The sequence below is a fragment of the Bolinopsis microptera genome, chromosome 4, assembly GCF_026151205.1.
Source record: "Bolinopsis microptera isolate Bmic1 chromosome 4, MBARI_Bmic_1.0, whole genome shotgun sequence".
NCBI classification, from domain to species: Eukaryota; Metazoa; Ctenophora; class Tentaculata; order Lobata; family Bolinopsidae; genus Bolinopsis; species Bolinopsis microptera.
The window spans coordinates 11,054,412-11,075,065 of NC_087075.1; the positions used below are offsets into that span (position 1 = coordinate 11,054,412).

General features: G+C 36.1%; 3 protein-coding genes across 4 annotated transcripts in view; 1 reads left to right on the top strand and 2 right to left on the bottom strand.

Annotated features, from left to right (window-relative positions):
* Positions 1–19,100, bottom strand: part of LOC134814209 (uncharacterized) — a 28,429-nt gene extending 9,329 nt beyond the window's left edge. For both annotated transcript variants that reach the window (XM_063822274.1, XM_063822273.1), the window contains exons 1-14: positions 19,030–19,100; positions 18,609–18,734; positions 17,967–18,352; positions 17,570–17,606; positions 17,225–17,331; positions 14,047–14,251; positions 13,503–13,621; positions 12,410–12,494; positions 11,658–11,741; positions 11,057–11,211; positions 10,237–10,355; positions 9,850–9,944; positions 9,279–9,377; positions 8,352–8,465 (exon numbers count right to left, since the gene is read on the bottom strand). In XM_063822274.1, coding sequence (XP_063678344.1) covers positions 8,352–8,465; positions 9,279–9,377; positions 9,850–9,944; positions 10,237–10,355; positions 11,057–11,211; positions 11,658–11,741; positions 12,410–12,494; positions 13,503–13,621; positions 14,047–14,251; positions 17,225–17,331; positions 17,570–17,606; positions 17,967–18,352; positions 18,609–18,734; positions 19,030–19,063 — 1,765 coding nt within the window. In that variant the 5' untranslated portion in view covers positions 19,064–19,100. The remainder of the gene's footprint in view (positions 1–8,351; positions 8,466–9,278; positions 9,378–9,849; positions 9,945–10,236; positions 10,356–11,056; positions 11,212–11,657; positions 11,742–12,409; positions 12,495–13,502; positions 13,622–14,046; positions 14,252–17,224; positions 17,332–17,569; positions 17,607–17,966; positions 18,353–18,608; positions 18,735–19,029) is intronic.
* LOC134814211 (ubiquitin-conjugating enzyme E2 J2-like) overlaps positions 1–20,654 on the bottom strand; it is a 40,549-nt gene that overhangs the window by 13,059 nt on the left and 6,836 nt on the right. The window lies entirely within an intron of this gene.
* On the top strand, positions 1,600–7,824 carry LOC134814210 (MDS1 and EVI1 complex locus protein EVI1-A-like). The gene is made up of 10 exons (XM_063822275.1): positions 1,600–3,465; positions 3,940–4,094; positions 4,352–4,447; positions 4,668–5,114; positions 5,278–5,354; positions 5,660–5,744; positions 5,965–6,111; positions 6,388–6,461; positions 6,755–6,887; positions 7,083–7,824. The coding sequence occupies exons 1-10, from the start codon at positions 3,306–3,308 to the stop codon at positions 7,119–7,121; spliced, it is 1,413 nt and encodes a 470-aa protein (XP_063678345.1). The 5' UTR covers positions 1,600–3,305; the 3' UTR covers positions 7,122–7,824.

Below are 20,654 nucleotides of genomic sequence, written 5' to 3' on the forward strand. Positions count from 1 at the left end.
TACATCAATAAATTTTTGCCATTAAGAAATTGAGGGATGACCAGCAATTATGATCACCATTTTAATACCCTTAAAAAGGATACAACGTCGCGAAGTCCCAACAACAATTCCGTTCCCTTGGCCTTGATTTGTATCACGGTTCCATAAAACGCGTACATTCATTACCCTCTATATCAGATTACGGAATGTGTATATCTGAGTGTGGGGAGGGGACGTGCTCTTTGTATATTACTGGGTTACTGTCAGCTCTCACTTTTTATTGTAACATTTTCTCTGCTACCTTTTGTTGTTGTAAAACGTTCTCTGCTATCTGTCATCATTGTAGCACTTTCTCTGCTATCTCTCATCATTATAGCACTTTTTCTGCTACCTTTTTGGCACTTTAACACTTTCTGCTATCTTTCATCATTGTATCATTTTCCCTGCTACCTTTTTGGCACTGTAACACTTTCTGCTATCTTTCATCATTGTATCATTTTCCCTGCTACCTTTTTGGAATTGTAGCACTTTCTGCTATCTTTCATCGTTGTAGCACTTTTTCTCCTACCTTTTTGGCACTGTAGCACTTTCTGCTATCTTTCGTCATTGTAGCACTTTCTCTGCTGTCTTTTTGTCATTGTAGCACTTTCTGCTATCTTTCATCATTGTAGCATTTTCTTTGCTACCTTTTTGGCACTGTAGCACTTTCTGCTATATTTCATCATTGTAGCAATTTTTCTGCTGTATTTTATCATTGTAACACATAGCATATTTTATTTTCCCGCTAATGTGTTAAAAGTTATCTTCATTTTATTTTATATCTCTGTTTGGCGACTGGCGCCGTTGAATGATTATAATGTGCGATGTGCATGTTATTAATACAATGCTAGATATATACACATGATATTGATACAGATAGTCTAGCCAATATTAAGCCTTAAAAGTTGCGACACTACAATTATTTTTAATAATATCTAATAAGATAAACAGTGTAAGTGGTTAAGTCTGATTACTATTGCGGTGTTAATGAGAATAAAATAGCGTGGATAAAATACCTGTATCCGGATATGGCATGCTAACACTCACATTATCATAAGATCAAGTCAGCCCATATTTTACAGTCGATAGTGACGTCACATAACTAAAATACTTGACGTAACACGCGGCATATTAAATACAACATGCGTATAATATGCCTTCATATAAAATTATTACACACACACGATTACATTTATAAATCTCATATTACACACAACTACACGGAGCCACGGAATATCATTGTCCTGGCTTTAACACACCCGTATCACACCGTAATGAGGTTACCACGGCAACCTTGCACGTGTCACATTACGCACCACCACGTGCAGGTCGCGGTAACATTTACCGCCCGTCACAAATACACTGTTATACATCACGGAGTGTATTACAGTAGAAACAAAGCAGCTATTAGCGCGCATCGTGCACGTCAACCATCACGTGCAAATATAGAACTTGCACGTGCAACAGTAAAGCTGGGCGTCACGTGACGGGAGTGAGCACGTGGACGCGTCACGTGGCGTGGCGCGTCACGTGCTCCAGCCACATTCACGTGCAGTGCAACGCGGTCTCTTTCAACATCTTAGTGTACGTCTTGTCGAGCATATGTGTGTAGGTAGTAGTAATGTCGTCCGCTCGACTTACTTAACGCGTGTAGGCTGGTTGCTTTTTGTGTTACTCCGTGTTTTACACGCCTTTATTATCGCTATATTTGTCGCTTGTTTATTAAGTTCCAACATGTCCACTGTCCGCACTACACTATACACTGGTCACTGGCTTTCCGCCAACTCCACACCTCGCACTACATACTGAGTGTACGGACTCCGTGTAAACGTATCACACTGTCCCCACACAGGTTGTCACACAGCATTCCTGCTACATTCCGGCCCTTGTGTCTGTGTGTGTTGCGCTGCTGGAGTCACCAGTTTCCAATTATTCCATATATGGTAATGTCTCAAAATAGGTGACTCTCACGGTGTGACCCGTATCGTGCAAGTTGCGTGTCCTTGCGTTCTCTTTACCAGCTAACGTCACTTTTGCTGTTCGCTTTGTATTGGTTGTGTGTGTCACGTGTGGTGCAGGGTTATATTGTGATGTCACGTGGTGTGACGTCACACTGCTGTACATTGTGTTTTAGTGACGTAAGCTTGTTAAAAACAATGCCTTTGCTGGGAGCATAAAACATTCTTTTTTAGTTGTCTGAAAGTAAGAGCAAAATATAATACTCACTTTACACGTATTATAGTGTATACTTGTATAAGTGGACTGCAAAGTAAAGCTCTTTCGCAAGATCTTTATTATTTCTGCTTACGTAAACAACTTTGGTAGGATGCTAAATACATATTTTTGTTACATTAGTACATATTTTAGTTATTTAGGTACTTGATACAGTATCCAAATAGGTGCACGGCATACGTGCGAGCAGGTTTCAGAAAATAGCATTAATCATTATCCGCACATAGTACACACATAATTATAGTGGACACATTCATGTCCACTATATAAATTAGCGTCTCATGTTCTAAATTTACAGCTGCATTATTACATGTACTAAGTTAGTGCACTGCTATCCCATAACATCACTCATTTGCTGCACGTGCAAAATACCAGCTTTACAAATTTACTCCACGTGCAAGCGACAAAACACGTGAGGCTACCATAGCAACGATCCACAATGCTTACAGAGTACTGCAATTTTCGAAACGAAATACAATTTGAAGTAAACTCAGCCCATTTGTCGCAGTAATAACTGGACGGTTTTTGTGCAAGATAGTTAGTGTTGAATAGTTTGCTAGTGAGGTGCACATCGTTGTCATTGTCAGATGTTACACTTCAAAACCGTCACACATTTGTGTTTACAGTGTGACAGGATACATTTTATACTGTCACACCACGGTAGTTGTGAGTTGTGACGTCACCCGCCGCCAAGTGTGACGTAACACTACGCCAAGTTGTGATTTAATGTATTCATTTATCATTTATTGGTTATATTAAAGTCACTATTGTGACGGTACATTAGAACTAGACAGAAACAAAGTGTGAAGGGCCTGAACGGAACCACCTCGGTTTCAGTTCCTTGTTTAACACTGCCGTACAGCAAGGACATCCACCGGGTTCTCTCTAAATTGTCATAAGATCAAATAGATACTGTACATAAAGTTGGGTTAAAACTGTGTTTCTATTCCAGTAATCTCACACTTGCACTCAAGAGTAAAACTGTTTGTAATTTAAGTGACTGGTTCTTTATTGACCTGACAACCCTTTAACCAGGGGGCACACGCTATGATAAGATGACGAGTGCAGTTGCTTCAGCTCCTATCAAAGTAGAACTGATAGAAGATTGCTCCTTTATAAAGGATACCGATGATAAGAAGGAAACAGAGAAGGTACAGGTGAAGCAGACTGATGTTCCAGTATCCAGCAGCGGGAAGAATAAAGCAACCAGGCCAGGTAATATATCAGGAGGGCTCCAGCTTTATTAATTATCACAACTCAGAACACAGTGGTGTGTTTGGAAGAGAGTTTTATTACACGGTTCGCAGGATGTGCGAGTAATATGATAGCGCATTTAGTGGTGTCCAGAATGATGTCTGGATTACAAACACCTGGAAACTGAGTGTTTCCTTCAATTATCTCGTCCTTTTCTCACCGGAACAACATATAATATAACTCCCTAATTAACTCCCTGATTAACTCCCTTATAGATATGAATACTGGACACTGGTGAGAGCTGAATCATATTTTTTACACGTGACTGTGGTTCTGGGGTTTGATTGGTTAATAGTGCAAACTGATTGGTTCATTGCTGTCGCGTGTCAAAACAACTATGTTTCAGTTTCACCTCCCCACCAGTATCCACATCTATTAACTCTCTAATTACCACCTTAATTAGCTGCCTAATTAACCCCATGATCACCACTACAGTGTTGCCGGAGCTAGTGATAGCGGATACTGAACTCTTTGTAAAGACACTGTCCGATGTTGTATCTGATGTTCTCTCACAACCGAGCTTGAATTCTCCTACCAAACGTGCTCCTTCATCAACACAGGAGAATTCTACAGAGTCTAAGTCTGGCCAGGTTAGGAACAACATTTTTGTTTTCTAACAAAAATGTTTTTTTAAATAACTACCCGACTGTACGAGATACACATTCGATTTGACGCAGCAAAACCGTTGAAAATGTCCATTGCTTTCATCAAAATTAATTACAGCATCAGTCATCACCCTTCCTCAATCCTCATATGTAGTCGATTCCGTTCTATTTCATTTATGCCTGTCTCAATTTTCATGAAGTCCTGTTCCGCAAATCATGAAAACTTAACACATTTATCTCAGGGCACAAAGTTCAAAGTAATTGGAACGAGGTTGAGGAATAGAGCGGAGAGAACGGTGACTGACAGGAGTTACATAACCACTCCTCCACGTGCCAAGGTAACCTCACTAACACTTAAACCTCACTAACAATTAAACCTCATTAACACATAAACCTCACTTTCTAGACATATGGACTATGGAGCTTTATAAAAGTGTTGGCAAGACGCCAACATATCTTGTCATATTTGTTACCAGGCCTTGTTAGTGGAAAAAACCCCACTACGATTCACTCCAAGTTTTAAACCTAAATCAAAACCATTTATTTCAACAATTTCAGAGAACTTGCTACAAAACCCCCTCTCCCTCCCCCTCTCCTGCTTCCACCTCCTCCTCGGACCCCATCACTACAAGCCCCAGCTCTTCCGACCCACAACGAGTCCCCTCATGTGACCCCCTCCTACCTGGATCACATGACCATAACCCCTCATTCTTCTCTGACCCTCTACAAGTAGGAAGCTCAGATCCTACAGACTCAACCTCTCCTCTATCTCGTCCCTCCAGCACGGAACCAAATGTGAAGCAGGCTCTGAGAGCTAAGATACACAGCAGGACAATGTCACCTGATTGTCATGCTGAGAGTATTAGACAGAGTCAGCTGCTTTCTGCCAGTCAAGTTAAGGTGGACCCGGAGAACTTGGCTGTACATGTTAATATTAGTGGTGTGCATAAGCAGCACCCCTGTATCAACTGTGGCAAGGTCTTCTCTCAGAAACTTCATTTACAGGTATATATCATGTAATCATCTTGATGTCACATGACGTAATATTAATGTCACGTGACATCATATTAATGTCACGTGACGTCATCTTAATGTCCCGTTTCTTAATCATATCATCCAGTCTTCTCGTTGATAGGCACACTTTATAACGATCTAAATATGTTTTCAGCGACATATCAAGAGTGTTCACTATGGAATTAGAGATAACCTGTGTGCGTTTTGTGGCAAAGGTTTCATGTTGAAGAGGTTTGTACATTATTGGATTAACTTATTTAACTTATTATTACAACTCGTAACTCTTAACATTGTACATATCATGACTTATATCATAAACTTATGATAATTATCAGTCGTGGTTATTAGCACATATAATTACAGTTCGCGTAACGTTGACATTAATCATAAACTTACATTATTCATTAACTTACATTATTAACTAACTTACATTACTCATTAACTTACATTTTCATTAACTTACATTACTCATTAACTTACATTATTTACTAACTTACATTACTCATTAACTTACATTATTCATTAACTATGTACAGTCATCTAATGGAGCACATAAGAGCTGTACACTTCAAGATAAAGAACCACGTGTGCTTGTTTTGTGACTGGAAGTTTAACAGAGTGGTAAGCACACAATTAATTAATTAAAATTAATTTAGTTCTTTAATCAACTTATATTAGTCGAGAGGTACCTGGTACAACTATGATTTATTATTATAAATTTTTACTCACTGCCAAGTAACACACATCTGTTCTTTTCTTGTACTAGAATCAATATGAATCAAAACTAAATTCATTGCTTAATTGCCTGATAATTAATTGCTATTAATAACTAATAACCCAGGGTGATCTGAATCGTCACGTAAAGACAGTTCACACGAATGGTAAGAAGCCCAGAAAGAGAAGGTCCCAAACCCAGGACGGGCCTGATGTAACAAACTCTCGAAACCTGCTGACTGATAAAAACGAGCAGAAAATAATTGACGTCGTGGTAAGTTCCTGTTAGTTCTTGTAAGTTCCTGTCAGTTCTTGTAACGGTCAGTTCTTGTAAGTTAAGTTGTGGTGACCGTATTCGAGCTCTCTAGCCCCTAATGCCTCGAACCCTTGCACTTTCAGTTAGAGTGATCATCTCATAATCATCAACAGTAACTCAATACCTTCTCAGTTCTCATTAACTAAATGAACTCTAAATTAGTTAACTCCACATCAGTTCCCAATTAACTCCTTATTAACCCCTCATTAGTCACTAATTAATAACCTCCTCCAGTCGGACGGATCAGACCAGGACTACTCACACGACTCCTCCTTCTTCGACCAGCCCCTCAGCTCTAATAATGACAGGTTTATAACTAATCTATTTATCATTAGGTAATATTGCACGTGCAATATATAATATTGCACGTGCAATATATAATATTGCACGTGCAATATATGATTATGCACGAGCACGTCGTAATTATGTTCGGTATACAGTGCCCGTACCAATTCGAAATAAGCAGTGACTTTCTCAAGGCGGTTACGTACTGGATTAATAGCCTATGGTTTCACGCAGTTTATCCATGTATTTGAACAGTTAATCAACAAATCGACCACTTAATTAACTAATTATCTGACTAATAAGGTAATTGTTTCAGTTTATCGCCGTCAGACCAGGTACCACTGTCCCTGACTGACCGGTACCTCTCTGATTACAAGAAGAGACTGTTGGAGCTGGAGACTGATAAAGAGGGGGATAAGAACGGGAATAGTGGGTCAGATGATTTAGAGGTGGGTTAATTAGTTAATTAGTTAAATATCCAATTAACTATTTACTTAGTTTTACGATAAAGTGTTCTACTAAACTTAGGGGCTGATTCTCCTGACCGAGGTTAAGTCATCAATTCACCAAGGTTAAACTGAGGTTTAAACACTGATCTGACTAAAATAGAACTGCAATCTGCATAATATTTGGTTTTATTTCAGATACAAGAAGATGAGATTGTCTTATTCCCCTCAAATTAAGAAGAAAGATAACGAAGGAGAAAACTCGGCGATCTCCAGAAGAATTAATAAATTTTTTACGAGTGCCAACTCAAAATCAGTAATTTATTAAATCGTACCTTTTTACAGAAAAGGGCGGAAATTTTTTATAAAAACTTCTTAAGAAGGACAATTCAAGTAGTACTGAGAAGTATGTACGTTTATTATCGGGAACAGAATTAGATTTAAAATATTACGTTAAAGAATCTCTTAAAGTTTTGATTATTCTGACAGCAGTTTAACACAAAACCCAATTTGGCGAGACCACCTCCCAATATTATTGATAATCTGGCGGTGCAGGAAAACTGCTGTCAGAAATATTATCTATGTAAGTGTAGGTCAGTGTACGCTGATGTTGATTTATTTTACTCTTTTAAATTAGAGATTTATTAAGTGTAGCTGGTGTTTTTAACGGATAATTGTGATAACACGAGATCAACAAGTTCAATGTGAGACGGATTGTCAAATCGTAAAATAGTTTTAGAAATAATATATTGCACTTATAACTTATAACGTATCATAAACTTTTCGGATTATTTTATTTCCGGGGATTTTTGATAACTTTTCCGGAAGCTCACTTGCTAGATGTAAGGAAATCTACGGTCCCTTTACTGTGTGACTTTCTGACTCACATTGGATTTGGTTTATGAGCATCAAAGAAGTTCAGATTAAGAAAGTTAGAAAGTTTTAAAGTTTATACTTTTTTGTTATGCTGTAAAACCGTTGTTGTATTTTTTAATGCAAATACTTAGCAGGTTTAAGAATGACAGTTTGATAAAAATGTACGTGTTTTACTTGTTTTATCCGGAACTGAAGTGTGAACTACTTATTTACGCAGCCCTCTTACATTAAACCCCTTATATAACGTTAACCCACTTAAAGTACACATCATTCCTCCAGTTGATGTTGTTTATCCCCAGAACCTCAATATAACGACTGTAATACAGATATTTTTAACTGTATTTATAAACTTCCACATACAACTAGAATAACGGTCACTAGATTATCATAACGATTAAAAACACACACACAAACTTCAATATATGCACTTTTACAGTTTACAGTTTACACTCAAACTAGTACAGGTGACACAAAACACAGCCAACGAACAGACAAATAAACGGACTGATCTCGATCTTGAACAGACTGCAAACTCAAACTGTTATCAGCCTATAATAATAATATCATCTGAAAATCAACTACAAAACTCACAAATAACGTTAGCAGGATCGGGTTCCAAGACGCCGGGATCTATACAGGTTACGTTCCTGCTTTCTCCTTTCTTGAGCTTGTGACCAGAATTGCAGGTTACAACGAATGTAGCATCTGAAGAGAGGAAAATAGTAAAGTTAAATTAATTACAGCTGGTAAATTAATAATTAGTAATCAATTAACCAAATTGATTTTCGTTTCTTGTTTTTTATTACATAGAATTCCGTTTCATTGCAAACGAGCAGTTCAAACCCCAAAATAATATTAAACAGTAAAAGTTTTATACATATATAATAATTACAAACTCAGAAGGGAAATAAGTAAAACGAGTTGATTGCCAATTCTTTTTCAAATATAATCGGAATAGAAGATAATAAATAATTTTAGATAATTGGTAGGAGAAGACAAACAAAATGCGACGTTTAATATGGAAGTTTAGGTGTGCGGTTACATTTAAGCTTACAATAAGAAAAGGGCTAAAAATTTAAGGAACGGGCTCCAAGTCGTTGTGGTCTTGGGGAAAAAATCCATACATCTAATACAATTCGCCAGTCTCCACTTAAACGAGTTGAACTAGAGTCACAACATGACCAGTTCTAGAGTACTACGTCAGTAAGTTTGAGATTATCACGATCAAATAAATTTTTGAGGTTGAGATTATCAGTGAGACGCCTTAAAAGAGCATTGGAAGTCATTTAGAAATACAACTCCTATGAATGCGATCTGAAGTTCTGTTAAAGTGCGTCAGAGCCGTTAGCACAGCGTAAATAAAACGTAAGAAATGTGTGACTACTAAAGCAAGACGTAAGTTATTCGTAGTAAGTTAATCAAACGAGAGTTAATAAAACTGTGTTAATAACTTAATTAAAAAGGAAATAAACCTGATATTAACAGATTGTAACACTACACTGATAGGAAGTCACGTACCAGGTTTAAGATGAAGTCCAACATTAGCTCCCTTTAGTTGTCCGTTAGTTGGGGCTGTGGTGTAAGTGCAGCTCTTTCTACAGGTGGGCAGCTCAATACCTGGGGAGTGGGGAGAGATGACGTCATAACATGGAGTAGTGGCGTCATAATAGACTTATAGTGACGTCATAATAGACTTGTAGTGACGTCATAATAGACTTGTAGTGACGTCATAATAGACTTGTAGTGACGTCATAATAGACTTGTAGTGACGTCATAATAGACTTGTAGTGTCGTCATAATAGACTTGTAGTGACGTCATAATAGACTTGTAGTGACTCATAAAAAACACTATATTATAATAACTGTGGCGCTAATATTTTAACAAGTAACATAGGATTTTAAATTGTAAATGCTTCTGTGATTTTATTGACATAGGGTTATGTTGGTACATATTATATGTTACAACTTACTTTAAAAAGTGTAATGAAACTGTCAATACGTGTTCAAACAATTGAAGAAATGTTAATAATTCAATTGCGCGACGTCATCACAACACCACGTGACGTCATCAAAATACCACGTGACTCACCTCCGCTAGTACAAGAGAACATGCCACTAGCTGTTATCGGATATCGAATGGAAACGGAGTAGTTTGCGTCACACTCAACCTTCAACCTTGAGGAACTGAAATAAAATTATGTGAATATTATTCTGTAAGAGAGTTATGTTAAATATTATCCTTGTGTATTTAATGTTTGGTGATATGGGAAATTTAGTGCCAAAACTGGGCGTGAATGGCGATAACAAATGCTGATCCATGATGACAATAAATTAACTAATCGACGAAATAGTGGCTCCTTACAATCTCAACAATTCAGCAGTAGAATCATTATTAACTTATTGTTATTACCTAATTACCCGTAATTGATTAATTATGATAATAAATTAATTTATTAATCAATTAGCAGCTACATACCCGTCGTTAAGAGCAGGAATAATAGGTTCCTGGGGATGAGGCGTGTATGTGGTGTGCTCCACCTCGTCAGCATCAGTAGAGGTGGGGAGATAACAGTACTCCTCACATAACTGCCCTTTCTGGGGAGGTTTTAGTTTAATATTTGCCCAGTCTAGGGGAGGCAGGTTTTGATTAAAAAAGTTTGATTAAGAGTTAGAAATGCTTTAAAGGATTCCAAGGATTCAGCTAATGTGATGGTAGTCAGCTTCTCACCAATACCAAAATATAAACCGTTACAGTAATCTAGACATACTACCACTAGACTGTTTACGATGACTTGATTCTGTTGGAGATTCAAAAGGAAGCGGATTTTCCTGATATTGCGCAAGCATTTCTTCTTGAGATTCACAATTTGTTTATCAAACACTAGTTGATTGTCCATAACCAACCCAAGATTCAACGAATGTGTTAGGAGCAATTTCAACCCTCAATCTTATTTAGCACCTTTCTAGGTCCAAAGACTATAAGCTGAGTTTTAGAGTCATTTAATTGCAGATAATATTGAGACATCCAATTCTTTATCCTCAAGAAACAATTTCCCAGTTGGTTGGTTAAGGTTTTCACCTGATCTAAGGGTTTGAAAGATTTCATAATTTGATGATCGTCTGCATAACCAATATTGGGAAACCCACATTCTTACAGTAGTATCAGTGCAATCTGGTATAGAGGTAGCAGGTATGTTATCACGAATCTTTTTAACCTTTTCAGAGAAAAACTTGACAGTTGAAAGTTGTGACGTCATAATAACAGTTGTGACATCATCACGACCGTAACTACATACCTCTTTGTAGTTGAGCTGACAGTCTCTGAACCACTTTGCATATCCACTGTCGCCGTGTTTATCACTGCACACCTGCGCCTTACTGCACCACCTGCACTCGAACTCAGGTAGAACCTGCGTCGTACAGTTGTAGCAGTCTGTCAGCATCGTACACGCTGAGAAGTTATGTCATGGTTATTATGACGTCATGGTAATTTGGGACGTCATGGTAATTTGTGAAGACATAGTAACATGTGGATTGTGGCGTCATCGAAGAATCAGTTGCTTTCTTGCCGTTCAATAATATAAGAGGTGGTAACAGATTTGAAGAATAGGACAACTGAATAATGACAAATCCTGCATCATATTTAAATAGGGGGGGGGGGGGGGGGGGTCATGAGTATTTTGACCCGCAGATGTATTATACGTAAAGATGACACCACGAACTCGGACTAATCCTTTCTGATGGCTCTGCGTCAGGTGCCACAGTAAATTATACCATGCAATGTCAATGATACAGCAATCTGGCAGTATCCAAATAAACAATGACTCAGTTAAAGAATTATTAAAATAGTTGAAGTTTGGCGAAATAATGCCACGTTACTGTTAGGGTTTAACTCACAAGTAAGAGCTTTGAGTCGCACAGCTGAACCGCTGTGTATCTTGGTCTTGTTTACATCAAGCTTGTGGTACACGTGTATCATCACTGAAATAATTATTCACTTTAATAAATTAATTAATTAGTTTATTAAGCTTAATTAATTAATTAGTTTATTAAGCTTTCAACATATTTAAATTGCTGAGTATAATTAATATTAAAAAACGAGGTAAGTAAAATGTGTCTTAACTAGGTCTGAGAAACACCATTAATTGCTTACTATTATGGCCCTAGTTAGTAAGTAATCATGAGCATGTTTCTTGCTCTGTATAATGTGGTGAAGCGAAATGCGGTGATCCACAAAGATTAGCTAGCAGCCGTACAACTGACTAGTAAGAAATATTTGAAGCTGCAAGTTTAAAATATTCTTATGATTTATATCCGTGAAGAGTATTTATTTAGTTATGGAGAAAAGTTTCCGAGCTGAAAGGAAAGATTAGCGCTAAACTGCTTACAAGATTGCAAGTCCTCGCTAGTTGCATTGTATTGTATTGGTTGTATTGGTTCTGGCCCTGGTTTTTTAATTACTGGTAAACAGAATCTACCAGATAAACGGTTGATCCCCGGTTTTATTTCAATTTGGCAGTAATTTGGTTATAAATCTAATATGTTAAACAGTAGTCATAATTGCCCTTATTTCTGCCTCGGCACGAAATTTAGCATAAAACAATAGAATATGTGACAGACGACAGATGAAAGTAATTATTTCAACTCACGATGGCTCGGTGAAACAATATGGAAAGCATCAGAGAGACCGATTGCGTTCTCGTGATCTTCAGATGACAGTGTTACTTCCGGGAGCTGAAATAATAAAATGTCACATAAAAATCTCTTTAAAACTATTGTGATAAATTATCCATCCTGTGAAACATCTTTTGGTGTATGTGTTTGTTCTTACCGTTGACTGTCTTATACTATACCGGAAAAACAGTCTATCATTTATTAGAATTGGCACGACTCCAAATGATCATTACGCTAAGTAGTCTTCTCCGGAAATCATTTGCGATCAGGCAACTCATGATGAGAACAGTTTCTAAATCATCCTCAGAAGCATTATTACTATTCCCGTATAATTAACGATCATTCTGGCAAATATTAGAACGTCATGTAACATTGAACTTAAACACATTGGCATTAAATATAATATAATGCATAGAGGGCGCCAAGCACATTCAATACGCAAGTATTAAATGTTTATTGAACCTGCTAGAAGTTTCAAAAGAGTAGACTTGAAAGTTAAAACCTGGAGGACTTTCTTTCTATCGTGTAAACAATAACTCTACAGTTTCAAATAACTGATGATGTAATCGGTTGATTTAATATGAACGCGACGATGGTGACAAGTTTCGTAGAGTCGTTTGTAATCCAATATATTATTTTTATGGGTTATGTAATAATATAAAACAGAAAGCTGAAAAGTAAGCCAAATGTAAGTACATTCGATCGTGCGCGGCTCAAAAATCAATTGCTGCCGTTACGCCGCGCGCACTTTCATCACAGAAAGGTCAAAATCTGCTAGTCGAAAACTTACGTCACAATGAGGCGCGGCGTAAAGAAGGCTTCCAATTTTAGATTAGACAAACGCTATTCCGCTTAAAAGCAATTTAACAGGCCGTTGAGAAACGATCTTTATACGGGAAAAAGTCGAAGATTCTTAAACCAACCAAGTTAACAGACATATTACAAACTGGTTCGAACGATAAATCACATTACAGTGATTGGCTAACATACGTTTTCAGATAATCACTTAAAAATATAACGATTATAATTAATGATCTAATTGTTATTTAAACTCGGAATATAGCGAACCTCCTTGTAAGCGAATACGATGTCATTGTTCTTGTGTAACTGTAGCTGGAAAGTGAAGTTTCCTTTATCGCTTTTGTTAGCTATCTGCATTTTATCCCATTGTACTATGAACACGTTCTCTTGAAATAAATTAAAGGTGAGAATCTGAATGTAAAGGAAATTAAGTGGAAAATTTAGGGAACTTACTATACAATTGGTTCGATTTCAAATGTAGATGATTCAGGTGCCAAATATGGCAACTTAAACTGAAACTAAATCATTTTTGGTGATCTCATATCTAATGTAATTCTAAACCAGCCTTACCCACTGAACTTTGACGTCATACGAAAAGATCATATTTCTACATATTTCAAGAAAAACAGAGTGTGACGTTTACCTTATACAGTTTAATCATACGGTATAATGTCTTTTAATAACAGAAACCTTATCTTTATCAAATTCAAACATTGATGACACAATCACTGACACTAAAGCACAACTTAAAAACAAACTTAATAACAATAAATAATCGTACTATAAATAAAATAAAAACAATAACACTCACCATCGCTGTAATAGTAGACATGTGAAGATTCACTAGCATTAGGATTGAAGTTACCCATAAAAGGAGCAATGTACTGAGCAATGGACACTATCTTAGGAGAGAGAATATCTCCCACATGGAGGAAGCCTCCTGTTAGGATTGTGATTGTAGCGTCGCTGGAAGGCTGGCCGTAGAACAGGAAGTTGGTTAAGTTGTAGTCCTCCGCCTGAATCATAGAGTAAGTCACGTGATTATAATAGAGAAAGTCACGTGATTATGATAGAGTAAGTCACGTGATTATGATAGAGTAAGTCACGTGATTATGATAGAGTAAGTCACGTGGTTATGATTTTGTACTGTTAAGGTGGTGGCTAGATGGTCGATAATTTAGTTTAAAGTGATAGTTGGAGTGTAGGATAGAACTAGTTATTGATTACTGATATTAACTAATTTAAATAAATTATTGTGTCACGACAAAGGGTTCGAGTGGGAACTTCTTATTCACTAATTGTACTTAAACGTGTAAGGCAGATAAACAGAGTCAATTAAGTGCTATTTTTTTAAATATTGTTGATAATTAACATGGGTGGAAATTACTTGTTGGGGAAACTATCACTATAACTTTGTTCCAGCCTCAGAGCATCGTACCCTACAGTATAGTAAAAGGTATTGTAAAGATAATGGGTATAGGGCACGAGCCGACGTGAAACCTAAAAATAGTTTAACCTTTGTTGTAACTACAATGTTATCAAAATATAATATAGTCAGTCAACTGTAACTACAATGTTCTCCAAATATAAGTCAGTCAACTGTAACTATAATGCAACTTCATACATCTACACTCTACAGTGTGGTTATATTAGGAGCTGAGATGTAGATTACAAACAGGTGTCTTTGTGTTAGCGCAACTACTATTATGTTATATAGTATATATATATATATATACTATATATATCAACTATACTACTATTACTATTACTATTACTATTACTATTACTATTACTATTACTATTACTATTACTATTACTATTACTATTACTATTACTATTACTATTACTATTACTATTACTATTACTATTACTATTACTATTACTATTACTATTACTATTACTATTACTATTACTATTACTATTACTATTACTATTACTATTACTATTACTATTACTATTACTATTACTATTACTAATATAACTACTACTATACCTAGTGTCCTAGACTATACTACTACAATAAACAATAACCACACTCATTGTAATATAATACATTATTTCGTGTGGTTAAAAATCATTAATTTTAACAGCTGTGGTTTACGAGAGTCCAACCTGTTGGACTGTACATTTTAATATGAGATATTTGTTACAAAAACGTTTGTACATTAAAAGTTTATAATCCGATATATTTATCCGTTTTAAAGATCTTATATTAAGATCACATGAAAGATTTACATTATGAAAAACATTGTTAATATTAAAACAAGGTGTTCATTGTGTAAATTTAACAGATTATTAGCGCTATCTAAATAAAACTCTTAAATTCCTCAGTCTAAACATCTCCTTGATCTAGTATATTCTATGAGTGTATATTCTGTTTGAGAGATCAGCCACCATTAAGCAGTTGAGATGGGATTGTTAATATTACACCTGTGTCCTGTGATTTACCACCAATGTCTTGCTAAATTATAAACACTGTGAGACACACACCAAACGTTAAATACATTCTCAAAATTCAGGCGGTGAACCGTCCAATGAAAAGCTCGTGTTGACACCACGTGACTTAACATCAAACACTGTGAGGCATCTGTTTACTCTATTGTACAAGAACACAAAGGGAGAAATGTTAATGTTACACACGTGATCAATGATCAGTGTTACAATATGTAATATATAGTATTACTCGGTGAGTAATAGAAATGAGATACTTTTAGACTGTATGGTGTGCTGTACCATGTACGGTGGAGCCCACCAGCCACCTGGTACCATTACAGCACATTAGAAACACAAACTGTGTATTTAACTACTACACGTGATATCACACGTGATACAACAAGTGATATTACACGTGGTACTACACGTGATATTACATGTGATATTACACGTTGTACTACACGTGGTATTACACGTGGTACTACACGTGATATTATACCTACCCGCCTATATAATTTGTAACCTTCGTCATAATTATGTAACATTCATTATAAAATTTGAGGTTGTGTTACTTTGGTCAAAACTTGAAAATTTTAACAAGACCCTGTTAATTAACAATCTCATTAATAATATTGAAAACTGAGTCTCTTCGTCCGTTTATATTTTCCAAACCACTTAATCAAGAAAAAGATTGTTTTTTTTTGTTCGATATAGTGCTGTAAAAACGCTGACGAAGCAAACAAACTTAAGTTCGGGTTTGGCCGAGTTACACTAGTTTCTATACATTACCTATTGGCTATTAAAGGGAGTGGGGTGAAGATTTGGAGCTTGAAGGATAGATTAATGTGATATAGAGCTACCACCATTGCATCTTTGGTTCCGATATTTCTTTATATATAAATATGATTGACATGATTTATATACAGGTAAGATTAAGAATCAAGAGTAGGGTGAGTAATTAACATGACAGTGGTAGTAACAATTAACAACCAAATGAATTTATACAAGGTTAATATAATAACAAGAGTGTAAGTAAACTAACAAAAGATAACAACAAGAGTTAAGTACAACTAACAACAGAGAATAACAACAGTTAAAGGATAACTAACAAAAGATAACAACAAAAGTTAAAGTACAACTAACAACAGATAATAACAAAAGTTAAAGTACAACTAACAACAGATAACAACAAGAGTTAAAGTACAGCTAACAACAGATAACAACAAGAGTTAAAGTACAACTAACAAAAGATAACAACAAGAGTTAAAGTACAACTAACAACAGATAACAACAAGAGTTAAAGTACAACTAACAAAAGATAATAACAAGAGTTTAAGTGCAACTAACAACAGATAACAACAAGAGTTAAAGTGCAACTAACAACAGATAACAACAAGAGTTAAAGTACAGCTAACAAAAGATAACAACAAGAGTTAAAGTACAACTAACAAAAGATAACAACAAGAGTTAAAGTACAACTAACAAAAGATAACAACAAGAGTTAAAGTACAACTAGCAACAGATAACAACTATTAATCAGGAGACTCCTTACTTACCTGCAGTTTATAACCTCTCTTAGGTTCTGATGTAGATAGGTTAACGTGACGTGTGCTCTTATAGATGGGGTTGGAGTCTGGAGAAAGCTCTATCCACAGTGACTGGTCTGAAAGATGAGTGTTACTAGATCGAATAATTAACATATTTAACATATTTAACATATTTAACATATTTAACATAATTAACATATTTAACATATTTGATACAATTTGTAGATATTTACACTGTATATTCTACGAGATTTTACAGCTCAGAAATAAAGGTATACTACAAACACTTCGGTATGTGGTAGCATCTATCAAATAAATAAATAAGTAATTAGTAGACATTAACATTTTACTCACCCTGTATGTATGTAGCTTCGTAGTACTTGTGCTTGTCCTGAAAATAACGGTTATGGGATTAAGTAATTGTAGTTAGATATAAATGACATGAGTATACCCAACTCTGCTTATTTATGAGAAATTATTGAGACCATTTCTTTTGATTCTGGATGATTTGGTGATGCTGGTATATTCAGCCCTAGATTATATTCTGATAGATTTATCAAGAGAAATCCTGTTAGATATGGCTCAATTTTGATTATGTACAGCGATTTCAATGTGGGACACTAGACGAGATAACAACCATGTATGGTTAACGAGAAATAATGACTACAGAATATAAGCTAATGGGATGGCATTCCGGAGGCGTAAATCCGGATTAAATAGAAGTGAAGTTGGATTTTACAAAGTCACTAACCTTGGAACACGTGTTGTTTGTATTGTCGCAAAAATCGTTGATTGTATCGTCCAAATTAAGCGGATCTTTTGTTTCTGCACTATCACTTCCGTCACCATCACCTGTGCCATCACTTGTACCATCACTTGCACCATCACCTGTGCCATCACTTGTACCATCACTTGCACCATCACCTGTGCCATCACTTGCGGTATCATTTGTAACATGGACTGAACCATCATCTAAGGTAATTTCTGCTTCTGATTCATCTGAGTCTGATGTTTCTTCACCGGCGCCACTTTCTGAAACTACCTCAGATGAGCTGCTATCAGCATCTGCAGCATCGTCTCCTGCTACAGCTTCACCATCTTCTTCAGCATTTGCACCTTCTTCTTCAGCAGCTGGTTCTGTAAAGATTTGAGTGAACTTTCCTTCTGACAATTATTAATAAATTTTAGTCTTAAGACTAAATATTAGTCTTACAAACTAGGCATTTCAATAAATGTGACAATAAATAATCTTTTTAGTACATGCATTGAATGGAATTTGAGAGAGATCGACCCTTCTCTGAACTATGCAACTTTGCATTAAAAATGCAGATTAATATAGTGTGATTTGAAATGATCTAAACGTCAAATGATGCCAAAAAAAGACTACACTCGCCTAAAACTGTAGTATCCGAAGTTCGTTTGTTTCTATTTAAGTATTCCACTTTCACTGACAATGATGAAGTGTCTACATGGTCGTCTATAATGTAGTTCTGATGGGACGACAAGAAAAGAGTAGCACCTGGATAAATAACAGGTCAGTGAGAGATACACAACTGAACAGTAATCGACTGACAAAGTTACATTTTGTGATTCATACAAAATAATTAGTCACCATAGGTATTAATATGTGATTCCTGTCATAAAGATAAAACCTAATTGATATCAATTCACAAGCAACAGCTGATCATAAATGCTTGTTTCAAGAGTTACGAAAAATTGTCAAGCAAATATTTATGATCTTATCGGTATGATCTTATCGGTATATATACATTGATCAGTAAACTAATAAACAAACTAATAGTATCATATCTTACCTGTGAAGAAGAGCAACAGTATTGTTGATTTCATGAAGAGAGTTACTCGGCTATATCATAAAACCTAAGATACAATTTTTTGTTGGGTCACATACCAATAACTTATTTCAATATAACGTTATAACTTATAAATCGCTTCTTTGCCACATCAAGATGAAACCAAAGATAATCGTTGTGTTTTTTACAGGGTGAGAATCCTTCTCAGGTTTTGATGGTTTCCCAGGGCTTATGTCTGTACCCAAACCAGCATTAGTGTCAATAAAAGAACCTTAATTCTATTAATGGGACAGCCCCGTACACCAGCTTGGGTATAACACACATATTAAAAAGAACACATGTCCGAGAGGAACACTTAACCCGCAAAACTCTCAATTCACAACGACAAGAATATTAGCTACAAGTAAGGCACATTGTGTCTCACTCAGCACAGGAACTTGCAGTAATAGGAAACCTTCTAGAAGAATCTTCTCCTCGCATGACAGGCATCAAACATGCTTCTTGTCACGAACAAATGACTATACTCAAGAGCTGATCACGTAATTTACCCTAGAAAAAGTTCACTACTACCCAATGTTCAGCACAACTGTACATGAGTGGCAAACTCAACTGGAGTATGTTGTACGAGGGACAAGTTCATTTTCTGCTTAGGGAACAGGGAATAAGGGATCCAGGTAGTCAATCTTTGGAGGGGTTGCCGCTCAGTTAAAATTATTCATAAAAGCATTATCATCTGGACGCCCAGAAAAGGGGTAACTAGTTCAATACTAGTAATTAGCATTGGATGGTTGCTGTCTCGTTCTGAGGATTGTCAATAGCCAATAGGTACTGCAATAAACAAAAACAAAAAATATTTCTAAGTTGAAATCGAGACTCTATATCTACAAAGTTCTTTCCCGCCCTCTGTCTCCTCGGAGAGAAATCACTGTTGTTCTAAGGATTTCAAATCGAGGATTGCAAATCTTATCGTCTTTCTCACATGCCTTACTACATCGCAGTATCCCTCGGCCTCCTTCCTTTTTCTTGCTATGTGGTATGCTACTCTGTTGACGAACTGCTTACACTCTGTAATCTCGTAGTAAGAATTATTCAAACAATATACATATAATTGTCACAATGACCCTATATAAAAACAACCCTTCAAAAAATCAATATATTCCCTATGTTTCTAGACACTATCCTTTTGATATTGAGATATTGGTATCTCAGATCACGTGTACATCGTTCCTTTTCTATGACAAAGTAATTTATATATTCCCTATCTCAAATATTGGGAGAAAAATTTGAAAATCAACCTTTGCCTTGTGGCTCCAAATTCAAATCTAAACTGTTTATATCAACAAAGTTCTTTCTCGCACCTCTGTCCCCCCGTAGAGAAATCACGGTTGTTCTTACCTCGTAGTAAGTCATACTAGAAATAATTATTTCAATTGGGCACTCAGTGACTGAGGTCTGAGCTATTATTATTCCCCTGTATATAAGCTCACGAAATTTAAGTTTTTGTTAACGTCATGAGTCACGAGATTTCATTTAAGAAAATTGAATATAAGCGCTCGATTTTTGATGAATATCGGAAATTCGCGGTAACAGGTAAACCAAATATTTTAATAATATTCTCATTTTCATTT

Bases quoted from the DNA above. Each gene is read 5' to 3' on its own strand.
- LOC134814210 (XM_063822275.1), top strand. From the start codon at position 3,306: ATGACGAGTGCAGTTGCTTCAGCTCCTATCAAAGTAGAACTGATAGAA. The intron at 5,115-5,277 runs GTATATATCATG...ATATGTTTTCAG, and splicing joins CTCAGAAACTTCATTTACAG to CGACATATCAAGAGTGTTCA. The intron at 6,112-6,387 runs GTAAGTTCCTGT...AACCTCCTCCAG, and splicing joins AGAAAATAATTGACGTCGTG to TCGGACGGATCAGACCAGGA.